This window comes from Anomaloglossus baeobatrachus, chromosome 4, assembly GCF_048569485.1.
Source record: "Anomaloglossus baeobatrachus isolate aAnoBae1 chromosome 4, aAnoBae1.hap1, whole genome shotgun sequence".
In the NCBI taxonomy this organism is placed as follows: domain Eukaryota; kingdom Metazoa; phylum Chordata; class Amphibia; order Anura; family Aromobatidae; genus Anomaloglossus; species Anomaloglossus baeobatrachus.
In genome coordinates, this window is record NC_134356.1 from 335,922,207 (window position 1) to 335,935,109 (window position 12,903).

At 43.6% G+C, this 12,903-nt stretch overlaps 1 protein-coding gene across 1 annotated transcript in view; it reads left to right on the forward strand.

The window, feature by feature from the left end:
• CPED1 (cadherin like and PC-esterase domain containing 1) overlaps positions 1 to 12,903 on the forward strand; it is a 519,469-nt gene that overhangs the window by 197,211 nt on the left and 309,355 nt on the right. The window contains exon 8 of the mRNA XM_075345048.1: positions 8,616 to 8,688. Coding sequence (XP_075201163.1) covers positions 8,616 to 8,688 — 73 coding nt within the window. The remainder of the gene's footprint in view (positions 1 to 8,615; positions 8,689 to 12,903) is intronic.

A 12,903-nucleotide genomic window follows, 5' to 3' on the forward strand; every position in this document is an offset into this window, starting at 1 on the left:
GGAGGTGCTGATTACTCAACTGTTCCGCCTTCCTGGTAATTGCTTTTATTCTTTACTGGGCATGCTCTCCCAGAACCTCACCAGTTGTACTTCCTGGTTCTCCAGTTATGCTCTTGGCTTGTGTTTGTGCTCGTGTTCTGATCGAAGTTTCTTGACCCCGGACCGTTGTTTGACTCCTCTGTGCGCTCTCCCTGTTCTTGTCATTATCTCCTGGCTTCTGACCTTGGACCATTACCTAACCACATCTCTGGCTGCTCCCTGAAACTATACGTAATCTCCTGGAATTCTGACCCTCGGCCTGTAACGTGACTGCACTTCTGTTTACTCCCTGTGTCCTGACGTGTCCTCCTGGTACCTGACCCTGGCTTGTCTCACTACTTTTCCATCTACTCTACCTGTAAGTAGTGACTAGCATCACAGATAACATTCATTATAAGGCCCTGGTCACACTGTTTTCTGCAGTGACTACAGGTGATTTTGTCCCCCAATAGGGCCATAGACTACAATTACATGAATAGAGTTCAATTTTCTGAATTTGTCCATTTCTTCAGACAGGCACAGAAATGTAGCAGACTATGTTTCTGTGACCGTTATAACAAATGGACACGTTAAGAGAAACACACACTAAGTTCATTGAGTTTGTGGCACTGCTGTCTTGGTCTCCATCATGGATCTGTCTCCCATTTTTGGGGGGCTTCAGGCAAAATAAAAATACATTGCAGAAATACGGTGTGAACAGAACCTAATGGAACACAAGTATGTCCATTTGTTTGTTTTTTTAATATTTGTGTATGCCATGTTCAGTTTAATGTAGTTACAATGGTGATGAGGAGGTAATGATAGAACATAGTAAACAAATAAAAGGAAACCATCAAAAAGTTTTTGCTATTCATTCTGAGAGCAGCATAATATAGAGCACAAAAGCCTGATTCCAGGGATGTGTCACATATTACCGTGTTTCCCCGAAAGTAAGACAGTGTCTTACATTCTTTTTACCCCCAAAAGTGCCACTATGTCTTACTTTCGGGGTATGGCTTATATTGGAAAAAATCCCACAGCAATCGCAGCAAGTCTCAATGCAATGTACCGTATGGGGACTTGCCGCGATTGCGCCCTAAGTGTACCGCAAGTTAAGGAAACTTAACCACCAGCGGCTGCACATGAGGGCACTGAGGCTGCGTGATTTTGTATGTTGTCCATGGTCCTGATGGACCATGGACAACATTACTGCAACATTTCAACATTTCTCGGTAGCCGAGCGTTCAGCTGAGCGCCCGACCGCCGGCATGTGTCAGCTCTCAGCTGAGCGCTCAGCCGTCGGCATGTCAGGGCATTCAGCTGAGCGCCAGACTGCCGGCATGTGTCAGCTCTCAGCTGAGCGCTAAGCCACCGGCATGTCAGGGCGCTCAGCTGAGCGCCCGACCGCCGGCATGTGTCAGCTCTCAGCTGAGCGCTAAGCCGCCGGCATGTCAGGGCGCTCAGCTGAGCGCCCGATCGCCGGCATGTGTCAGCTCTCAGCTGAGCGCTAAGCCGCCGGCATGTCAGGGCTCTCAGCTGAGAGCTGTCACATGCCGGCGGCATGTCAGGGCGCTCAGCTGAACGCTCGGCCGTCGGCATGTTAGGGCTCTCAGCTGAGAGCTGTCACATGCCGGCAGCATGTCAGGGCGCTCAGCTGAGCGCTCGGCCGCCGGCATGTTAGGGCGCTCAGCTGAGCGCTTTGCCGCCGGCATGTCAGGGCTCTCAGCTGAGAGCTGTCACATGCCGGCGGCATGTCAGGGCGCTCAGCTGAACGCTCGGCCGCCGGCATGTTAGGGCGCTCAGCTGAGCGCTTTGCCGCCGGCATGTCAGGGCTCTCAGCTGAGAGCTGTCACATGCCGGCGGCATGTCAGGGCGCTCAGCTGAGCGCTCGGCCGCCAAGCATGTTAGAGCGCTCAGCTGAGCGCTTTGCCGCCGGCATGTCAGGGCTCTCAGCTGAGAGCTGTCACATACCGGCGGCATGTCAGGGCGCTCAGCTGAGCGCTCGGCCGCCGGCATGTCAGGGTGCTCAGCTGAGCGCTTTGCCGCCGGCATGTCAGGGCTCTCAGCTGAGCGCTCGGCCGCTATAACTGTACTGTAAAGAAGAAAAAAAATAAATAAATAAACTTTTACTAAGTCTTACTTTCGGGGTACGTCTTACATTAGCCGACCCCCCCAAAACCCCCACTACGTCTTACTATCGGGGGTGTCTTACTATCGGGGAAACACGGTAGGTTGTGTGCTGTGGTTTCAACAGAAAATGAGAAACTGAAATGACAAGGCGCAGATAGTGTCTTACCTGGTGTGACCAGATAAAGGAATTACCGTAACAGAAAACACTAACCTGATGTGGTTGTGTAAGACACAATGGCTGTAGGAGCCTACAATCAGTGCTGGCTTTCTCCAGAACCGAAGGTTAACGGCGATAGCGTACAGAGATCGAATGGGTTAATCCACACTGCCAGAGGATGAACAATCTCTGAAGATCAGTGTGGATTAAACATGTGATTTTTATTGTTCAACACGTTTTGAAGTCATCATAACTCCTTCTTCAGGAACAAAAATCAATAATGTACAACAATTACATTACATTACAATTATGCTATCACTGTGGTTTCATTATTTTATCAACAGGAGATTAACACTACAGGACTACATTTCACATGCCAGGTAGTCAAGCTAATCTGTATAACGCCACCCAACCACTGATTAGTAGCTTGCTGACAATTCATAGTGTGCACAGTAAGCTGTGAGTCAGGGGTGTGGGCATGATACAGTGCTAGAATCAGGCTCTCTTGACCTATAATCAGCAGATTATATTGCAAAAACCTGCTGACAGATTCTCGTTAAAGAGGTTGGCCACGACTTTAACATTGAAAAATGAGCAAGTAAGAACACCTGAAAGCCTCAAAACAAAGGAGAGAAGCAAAGGTAAAGAACAATCAGCATTTTATGGTGAGTAACCAGGTGTAGCTCAGCTACACTGATCACACAGCACAAAGTCACCGGATTGAGTCCCAAATTTAGGGCTTGACTCAAATGTATTTTTTGGGGATTTTAAATGATATACCAACACAATGTATCAAGTATTTGTGAAGTGCAAAGGAAAGATACACACAGAGATCAGGAACGTTTTACTCACCTGTCCCCGGCGCTGCTGTCTCCGGCATTGCTGTCTCCGGCGCTGCTGCTTCCCTATCCGCGATGCAATGAATATTCATCAGCATAATGAGCAGGCCTGGAGCAAGTGACAGCAGTGCCGAAGACAGCAGCGCTGGAGACAGATGAGTATAGAAAACAATTTTATTTCAAAGACATGTGTTTTCTCCGGTACATGTCCCCCTCTTGTCCCACGGATCACATCAGTGTCTGGTCTGTGTGACATCAGTGCTGCCAGAGAAAAATGTACTTGTTTCCATGCCGAATACATGGATACATGCGTGCACCACACGGACAAACGTCTGTGAAAAAAAACGGATGTTTGCACACACCCATTGATTTTAAATGGTCTGCGTATGATCTCCAGTACATATGAAAATGGATGTCACACGTAGTGGAATCACTAATGTGTGAAGGGGGCCTAAAGGGTATATATCTAGGGGTCAAAGCCCCAAGAGGGATATGTCTCTACATATACCTCAACCACTTTAAATTAATTAATTTATATATACAATTATATAAATAAGTGCTAATTCTATAAGTGCTGCTATAACAGGACACGATAATACCTACTGTACTAGTCCAAGGGACTATTAAATATATTATCACTATTGCCAACCCATTCTCTACTCTTCTCAGAATATTCCACTGCAAAATAGCAAATAAATTGATGGATGATTGATACCTTAGTAAAAAAAAAAAACGTTTCAAATGTGTTTTGACACTAGGGAGCAATGAAAGTACACGCTGCATTCATGCTCGGTCTTGCAATTAATTTTGTATTATTCATTCCTTTTTAAGTTCCATTAGCGCTTTCTTCGCCAAAGGATGAATGATATGGAACACATTTGTGGCTTGGGGTTCAGACATTCAAACATGTCCTAGGGTATTCAGCAAGACATATTTTGGATTCCCTACTAGCAACATGTGTGGATTCATCTCTGGTTTACCAATATGATAGATGCGCTTGTGGTGTAATGACGAATCTATAAAACATTCACTATTGGCAAGCCCGGAGGACAGGCCAATGGTACAAACAGAGTTCTCATATGTAGCTTTTCAGCCCCAGCATTAGCCATGTAATTTATGATCAATTCTTTATTTGTGTCCAAAGATGTAGGATTCTTTATCCATAATGAAACAGATCTCACTCGTTGTCCTTAGTATTGTCAAAATTCATCTAGGTCATCCTTTACTAAATTATCCATAATTGTAAATACTTAGCCCTACATAAGCTGTTCATGCTGGATATCTGTTTACTTGGAACCGAGCAATTATTACTTTATTATCCTCTAATTATTTACAGAAACGCTATCATCAGATAATGACCTATTGTGTAAAGCAGGTGTTTGTATATTTTTAAACATTTTTGGCAATGTATTTTTCATAAATTTTATATTTTAAAAATATTTATTAATCTTGCAATTTTTACACTGGCCTCTGGGTCTTTTTCTTTTTACTTTTCCTTCTTGTGCTATCATAAAGAGTTTTCAGCAGGCTCCTTATCATTAGAGGCTTACTATGACAGATAACACAAGATCCACCATTCACAATCGACTATGCCACAGCTTAGGGGTGCTTCACACACAGCGAGATCGCTGCTGAGATCACTGCTGAGTCACGGTTTTTGTGACGCACCAGTGACCTCATTAGCGATCTCGCTGTCTGTGACACTGAGCAGCGATCTGGCCCCTGCTGTGAGATCGCTGCTCGTTACACACAGTCCTGGTTCGTTTTTTTATTGTTGCTCTCCCGCTGATAAGCACACATCGCTGTGTGTGACAGCGAGAGAGCAACAATCCTGAATGTGCAGGGAGCAGGAGCCGGCATCTGGCAGCTGCGGTAAGCTGTAACCAGGGTAAACATCGGGTAACCAAGGTGGTTACCCGATATTTACCTTCGTTACCAGCCTCTGCCACTCTCACGCTGCCAGTGCCGGCTCCCTGCTCTCTGCACATGTGGCTGCAGTACACATCGGGTAAATAACCCCATGTATACTGTAGCTAGGAGTGCAGGGAGCCAGCGCTAAGCAGTGTGCGCAGCTCCCTGTTCTCTGCACATGTTGCAGCACAGCGACGCGTGTCGTTATGATCGCTGCTGCGGCTGCTGTGTTTGACAGCTAAGCAGCGATCATAACAGCGACTTACTAGGTTGCTGTTACGTCACAGAAAATGGTGACGTAACAGCGACGTCGTTGTCGCTGTCGCTTAGTGTGAACCCAGCTTTACCCTGCTCCCATTCCCTTCATGATAATCTTATCCCAGGCTCATTAGACACTTTAATACAAAAGATAGGGTCGAGGTCTGATTAATATGGATATGTAAATATATTATTTTCACAAACAACAGATATAGTCTATATGAGGGGCTGCTAATAAGTCTTTGGCTTTGTGAGCTTTTTTTGTTTATATGGTAATGAATGTTACATCATATGAAAGCCTTATGTGTCTAATATATGTCTACAAAATTCTGTGTTTGTTGCTTATGGCAACAGTGTTCTACAAAAATGAAAACAAAATGGAGGAGTCCAATGCGATATACAGCAACTGAGAGCAGAGGAGGAATAAAATTCCTGTTTCTGCAATGAAAGTCCGCAAAGGATATTCATGGGGATATGTCGCAGAGGATCAATGCCCTTCACATTTCACAGTTAAGAACTGGGTTGCCAAATTTAAAACGGGCCACTTCAGCACCAATGTTGAGGAACGTTCCTGACAACTGAGAGTGGTTGCTGTTCCAGAGATCGTCAATACTGTGCACAACCTCATACTGGAGAATTGATGAATTTCAGCTAAAGCAATAGCAGACATCATGGGGATTTCCCGTGAAAGTGTTTGTGTCATTATCCAGGAACATTTGGACGTGAGGACATTATCTGCAAAGTGGGTCCCCAAATGTTTGACAACAGATCAGAGAAGCGTGTCAGTGAAAACTTCCCGGTCTATTTGTCAGCGTTTCCGTACTAATAAGCACTGTGTGGATTGATTAGTCACCATAGATGAGACCTGTTTTTTTTTTATATGACCCTGAAAACAAGGAGCAGTCAAAAGAGTGGTGTTACAGTGGTTCTCCTCATCCAAAGATGTTCAGGTTGGAAAAATCAGCCACTAAGGTGATGGTGTCTGTGTTCTGGGATAAGGAGGGCGTGCTGCTAGTGGACTAACTTCAAAAGAGTTCCACCATCAATGCAAGTTATTACATTGAACTTTTGGACCAATTGAAAGCAGCTCTCTAGGCCAAAATGCACGGCAAGCTGTCCAAAGGAATCTTGTTTCTGCAAGACAATGCCTCCGCTCACACTGCAGAAGCGACCACGGCAAAACTGGAAGAGCTGGGCTTCCAGCTGGTTGACCACCCACCTTATTCACCAGATCTAGCTCCCTCCGACTATCATCTGTTTGAAAACCTGAAGAAACACCTCAAGAGTACCAAATTTCACACCATTTCTGATGCCATGGCTGCTACGGATGCCTGGTTTGAGGCACAACCAAAATCCTTCTTTTTCCTTGGTTTACAGAACTTGGAATGTCGATGTAAGAAGTGTTTTGACATCAGTGGAGAGTATGTGGAATAAATGTAAAGTTTCATCATCCTATCTTGTTTCTTTCTGGGTAAAGCTAAAGACTTATCAGCAGCCCCTTGTAAAAGCCTTAGTTGCTACTGTAAAAATTGCAAGATTTATATTTGCTTCATTTTTAATATAGATTGTAATATGTAAAAAACAAACAAAACAAAAATTGTTCAATATATTTAAAGAATACATTTAACGCAAAAATCTGATTTATAGAATAGGTTATTTTCTGATGATAACTTCCATGTTTTATATTCAAAATATAATCCTATACTCCAACTCATATTGTTTCTAAACAGGTGAAATATATTGTGTTAGTTTTATAAATAGGGTTTTGATATTTATTAAATGTTATCTCTTTAATAGATTCTTTATATATTCAACAAACCTACTAATTAATTTATAGGAGGGAAATCACTATTACTATTTAGAATTGGCCGCATGTGCAATTTTTTAATCTATTTTGTTTCTTATGGTTGGATGTGGGAATTGAGATTTTATGGTGTATTTATATTCTCAATAAATATTTTTATTCTTTTTATAAGTGTTTATTGGAAAATAGGATTTATATGGGTACCCCATGACAAGCTTTTATTCCTATATCCATAAACTTTATATATTTATGTAATAAGGTCAGGGATACCCCCGCACATTGATTTTTTTGTGGTAGATATGACTTTTTTGTTGTGTATATATTTTTTTTAACTTACAATAAAATATTTTGGTATAATATACTAATTTTTTTCTTTGTTCATTAACTAAGTTATTAATGTCTGGTTTATCCAATGTATTTTTCTAAGGTTTTCTAGGGATACCAGCATCAATAATGTATTTATATACCTATGGGCATTATATGTTTTGGTTTAGTTTTGCATATAAAGCATATGGCTACAGGCTGCAGCCCTCCAGCTGTGTGTTTATCTTGACTGTGTATCAAAATAAGAGGGATCCTATGCGGCTTTTTTTTTAATTTAAAAAAATGGCATGTGCTTCCCCTAATTTTGATACCCAGCCATGATAAAGCTGACAACCCGGGGCTGGTATTATCAGGCTGGGAGACCCATGGTCATTGGGTCCCCCAGCCTAAAAATAGAAGCCTGCAGCCAACCAGAATTGTTGCATCCATGAAATATGACAATCCCAACACTTTACCCATTTCTTTGTTTTTTTTTTTCTTGATTGCCCTGGTGCTGTGGTAATAGATTTAAGGGTTAATGACAGCTCACAGCTGATACTAAACCCTAGATTAGTTATGGGAGGCGTCTATGAGACTCTCCCATTACTAATACTATAATGTATAACTATAGTATTAGTAATGGGGGGCACAGTGTGACTACAACCAATCACATGTCGGGACAGCCAGTGGGTGGGGAAGCAGTGAATATGTATCAGGGTAAGGAGCAGCCACCAAAAGTAGTATTAAAGCCAAGCAGAAGACAGTTTGAGTTTGCCCATCACAACCAATGATCATATGTATCAAATTGTCCTTATTTCCCAAAGCAATTAATGACTTTACCTTTTCATTCTCTAAACTGCAGGAAAAAAGAAATGTGTCCATTTTCTATAACTACTTTTAATTTGTTCCCAGAATTTACATTTTCGATTCTGGAATCCATTGACATTGTCTGTTGGGTTCATAGACCCTCATCTAAGTCGAAAAGGGAAAAAAGTTTCATCAACATCTATTCAGTGTACTGTCACCTTTTATCAAGCTGTTGTCCTTACATATAATACCTTTCTTTAATAAATTACTATGCTGAAATTGTAGAATATTTATAATCTTATAATAAAGAAAAAAGTGCTGGTAACTCCATGTATATCTTTACTGTATATGTCTTGCATTGTATAACTACTTCTCTGAATGATTTCAGGTGCAGAGAATGTTTTGAACTCCTCACTTTTGACATTGGATACAGCAGTGCGTCTCGTCCTTCCGTGCTTGAGGTCAGTGCTAAACTTCAATTTGTATGTTTAGGTTAAAGTGAGTCTAATTTCCTGTGAGCTCTGTTAACACGTAAATCACTCCAGTGTTATGCAGGATTTACACAAGCTAATCACATACTTTGTATATGCCACTTATATGTCCCTGCATCTATATTGTAACATGGATTTCACAGTGCTTACTCTTAATCTGGATGGCTGACTTCAAAAAATAAATTGGAATGCTTCTAGTTTTGTAAAATGTTTAATGGTTTGCATGAATGATGAAAGTATCGCTTAAGTGTGCTGGTAAATATGGCATTATAAGGACAATAAATTAACTTAATCCTGTATAAGGTCCGGCAAATAAAGTAAAGATAAAGAAGGAATATAATAATGTAATAAATACCTCCTCCTTCTTTGCTGTGTAGGTAGTGTAGGTGAACCAGCTGACCATCCAATGTGTCCAGGGTCTTCCGACTCACCACTAGAGATGATGTAGAAGAGAGAAGGATTGGGTAGCTTAAATTTAAAGACTTAATCTCAGAGATGACCTTTTCCTTCTCCTCTTTATGAACACACAATTTTTTTTATATATGGTTACTGGACGATTTAGCCATTGTCTGAACAAGTATCTCATTTGTATGGGCATCTATAGTCAGGGGCGTAACTACAATAGGTGGAGGGTTTGAAATCGCAACCAGGCCCTGAAGCCTAAGAGATCCCAAAAAGTCTCTTTGTGATATAAAAAAAATCATTGCTATTAAAGACTTGCAATAACTGGGGCTTTTGCATTGGGGCCCATGAGCTTCAAGTTACAATGCTGCCTATAGCTTTATTATGTACACTCCATGTGCTAGTATACCTTTCATTGTTCATTATACGCTAGTGCCACGGGGCAGGTGTTTTAACCTACTCGTTGCCAGGCCGGGGGTGCGGATGCTCTGTGTTGTCACGGGGTGGCCTGGCCCAGTTCCGTTGCCCCGAGGCATACAGGAAGGAGGATTGGAGGGTGGCAGGGAGGATGGAGGTAGTAGTCGGGGGTTTAGGAAAATCTATTAGGATCGTGACACCACCTGTGGTATGCGGCCAGAGATGGGGGCCGCCGCTGCATGGTATCTCACCAGGGCAGATGTTAAATGCAGCTGTCAAGCTGCCACCAGGGGGAGCCAGAGCTCTGCAGCAGAAGACACTACACAGAGCAACGAGAACCAGGAAGTAAATACACAGCGTTCTCATACACTGCCTCACAGCACAGCTGAGAAGCAGAACTGCAGGGCATGCGAGGAATAGTCAGGCAGGCTGGGTCAAACACCGTACGGGCAGAAGCAGGACCGGAGGAACGAGCAGGAGCGGAGTCAAAGTCAGGCCAAGGTCTGTACCGGAGGAAGCAACCGAGTGGGGAAATAGGAGAGGGGACAGAGGACAGGAGGGGCGACCAGGGGATGGAACACAGACAAGGGCACGGGGGCACAGGAACAGACAGATCAGGATATCACTCACAGGACCAGCAATCACAGGCAAAGCAGTGCTAAGTTTATAGCCAGCGCTGGTTCACTGTAAATGTCAGCTTTTAAGGCATCTAGGGTCCGGAAGTGAGGCCCGAGAGAAGGCTCTGCGCCCTAGCCATGTGGACGGGGAGGCGAACCATGACAGCAGCCAGGATGGTGTCGCTCCCCACAGACGGAGCGGGATTACCCTGGAATGATGTCGGGGGTTTGGTGGTAGTCTCCATTGGCACCACAGTGCTGGGTGACGGCGCCGGTAAAGGAGAGGCAGAGACAGGAGCTGCGGTTCCAGGTGTTTTTACTCACAAGTCTTTCAAGCGCTGCCCGAGGTACCATTCTCTGCCACAATGGGCTCCAGCCAATCCCAAATCTGTGAAAGGTTAAATCTGGTGTGTGTGTCAGCCTGTGAGCACTCTCCTCTTTTTTGTGCGCTAAGTATCGGACCTCTGTGGCGTGAAGCACTTGATGGTCCCCGTGTCTGTAAAGTGTGTCCCGTTCTGTATGCTGATAGGGCAGTTCCGTTATGGGGCCGGTCCTCAACCCCGGATCCTATGTGCTATTTGCTGCAGACTCATGGGACGGGTCCGGTGATTTTCTGTTGCCGTACCCCACGATCCTTGCAGAGTTGGTAGATAACTTGGAGTATGCCTGTCCTAGGAATCTGTATCCCGACAGCGCCAGTCCTGTGGAAGCAGCTGCCCTCCTTCTCACCAGCGACTGAGTGTTGAACGCCTTGGCCCACAGAGCTGCACATGGCACGTCCGCTCTGCTCTGAGTCTGAAGCTGCACTCGCTCTAGTTGTGATGTTGTGTGGTCTGAGCTGTTGCACCCAGTCGCTGCCACTGGCTGTTTCACTACTCTCACTTGGTCAATCTGCTCTTCCCACTGTGCTCCTAACTCCCCCTGGTGGTTGCTTCTCCCTGACCCTGAGTCCCCAGTCCAGTGGATCCGGGGAGCCGCTGGTGCGGTGGCGTCCTGTAAACTCACCGCTGTAGTGACCCCCTACTGTGATCTTACCCTGCCCCAGTCCCCATTGGGGACGGCAACCATGTGACTGTATGTTTATGCATGTGTAAACCGATCTCAACCTTCCTCAGATCTAGGATGAGTACTAAATCCTAATGGGGGTGCAGTACCCTGTGGCGCCTGAAGCCGCAGGGACGCCACACAAGAATTGCATTGCATTATTTACAAAAAGAATAACATATCACTTCCCATTGGATATTATCATTTCAAATCTTCATTTATAGCTTAAGAATTTGGTAAAATTTCACTGTTCACATGGGAGCTCGAAGTTTGGCTTTACTGACCTCTTCACAAATTTTGTTCATTCTTGAACTGAAAAAAGAACTGTTATTAAATGCATCATTAGCAAATGTATCCAACCACATCTTCTCCTTATTGTGAGAATGGAACGACCATTCAATGTGTTTGCATTCCTATTGTCCTATGATGGCTAGGACATAGAGGCTTGATGAACCCTCATCATTGCCTGAGGAATATTGACATGTTCAGAAAGGTAACATTGAATTTCAATCCTAAACAGATTTGCCACTTCCATTACTGCATGAATGAAAACGCATTAATCATTGTTGTTTATGGTGGGGATTTTAAAAATCTCCAGTGGAAATGACAGTGTCTTTTAACTTTATGCTCGTCTGATGTTCCATTAATGGTAGACTTTGCCTAAATAATCCAGTCCAATGGTTTTGACAAAAAAAAATGCATAGAGGTAGTTCAGGTAAGAATTGTATTAACTCATTGGGAATGCATTCCTGACTATCTAAAGTCATTTGTAATGTAAGATCAAGTGATAACCTCTGCTCTCAGTGCCCTTTCAGTTTCAACTTCACTTACAGCTTTAACAAGATTTTCATGAATGTCTTCAGCAACAATATTCAGGCAATTGTGCCACACATGCTTTAAAGATTTACCCCGAAAATAAGCCCTAGCAGGAATTTTTGGCCTTTTTGGAGTATGCTTAAAATATAGTCTACTTGAAAAATAAGCCATAGTTGTGGTTCCATAAGGAAGTGTCCAGGGAGCTAAAAAAAAAAAGTTAAAGAATACAGCAGGACATTATATTAAAGTGAACCTGTCAGGTGCAATATGCACCCAGAACCACGAGCAGTTCTGAGTGCATATTGCTAATCCCTGCCTAACTGTCCCTATATCTAGTAGTATAGATAAAGAGATCTTTAGAAAAAGTACATCTAAAGATCTTTTATCACATGCTAATGAGGCCAGCAACTAGTCGTAAGGGAGTTACTTCCTTGACTAGTCCCCCCTCTTAGCATCGCAGAACACCAACATGTACTAACATCAACATGTACAACATGTACTAACATGCTATTCAATGCAGCTTTGATGCGCGTACCTGTGTTCGCGGTGAACGCTGAGGTGAATACCCCGCACTTCCGGTCATGCACAGTATGAAGCCGGGTGTATGCATCCCAGCTTCAGACAGGTCTAGTGCGCATTCACCAGATACGTGCCTCACCGCTGCTATCATGCTAATAGGGCGGCTAGTCGGGGGAAATAACACCCTTGGGACTAGTCGCTGGTCTCGTTAGCATCTGATAAAAGAGCTTTAGAAATACTTTTTCTAAAGATCTCTTTATCTATGCTAGTGTATACAGGGACGTTTAGGCAGGGATTAGCAATATGCAACCAGAACTGCTCGTGGTTCTGGGTGCATATTGCACCAGCAGACACCCAAAAAAGAAAGCAG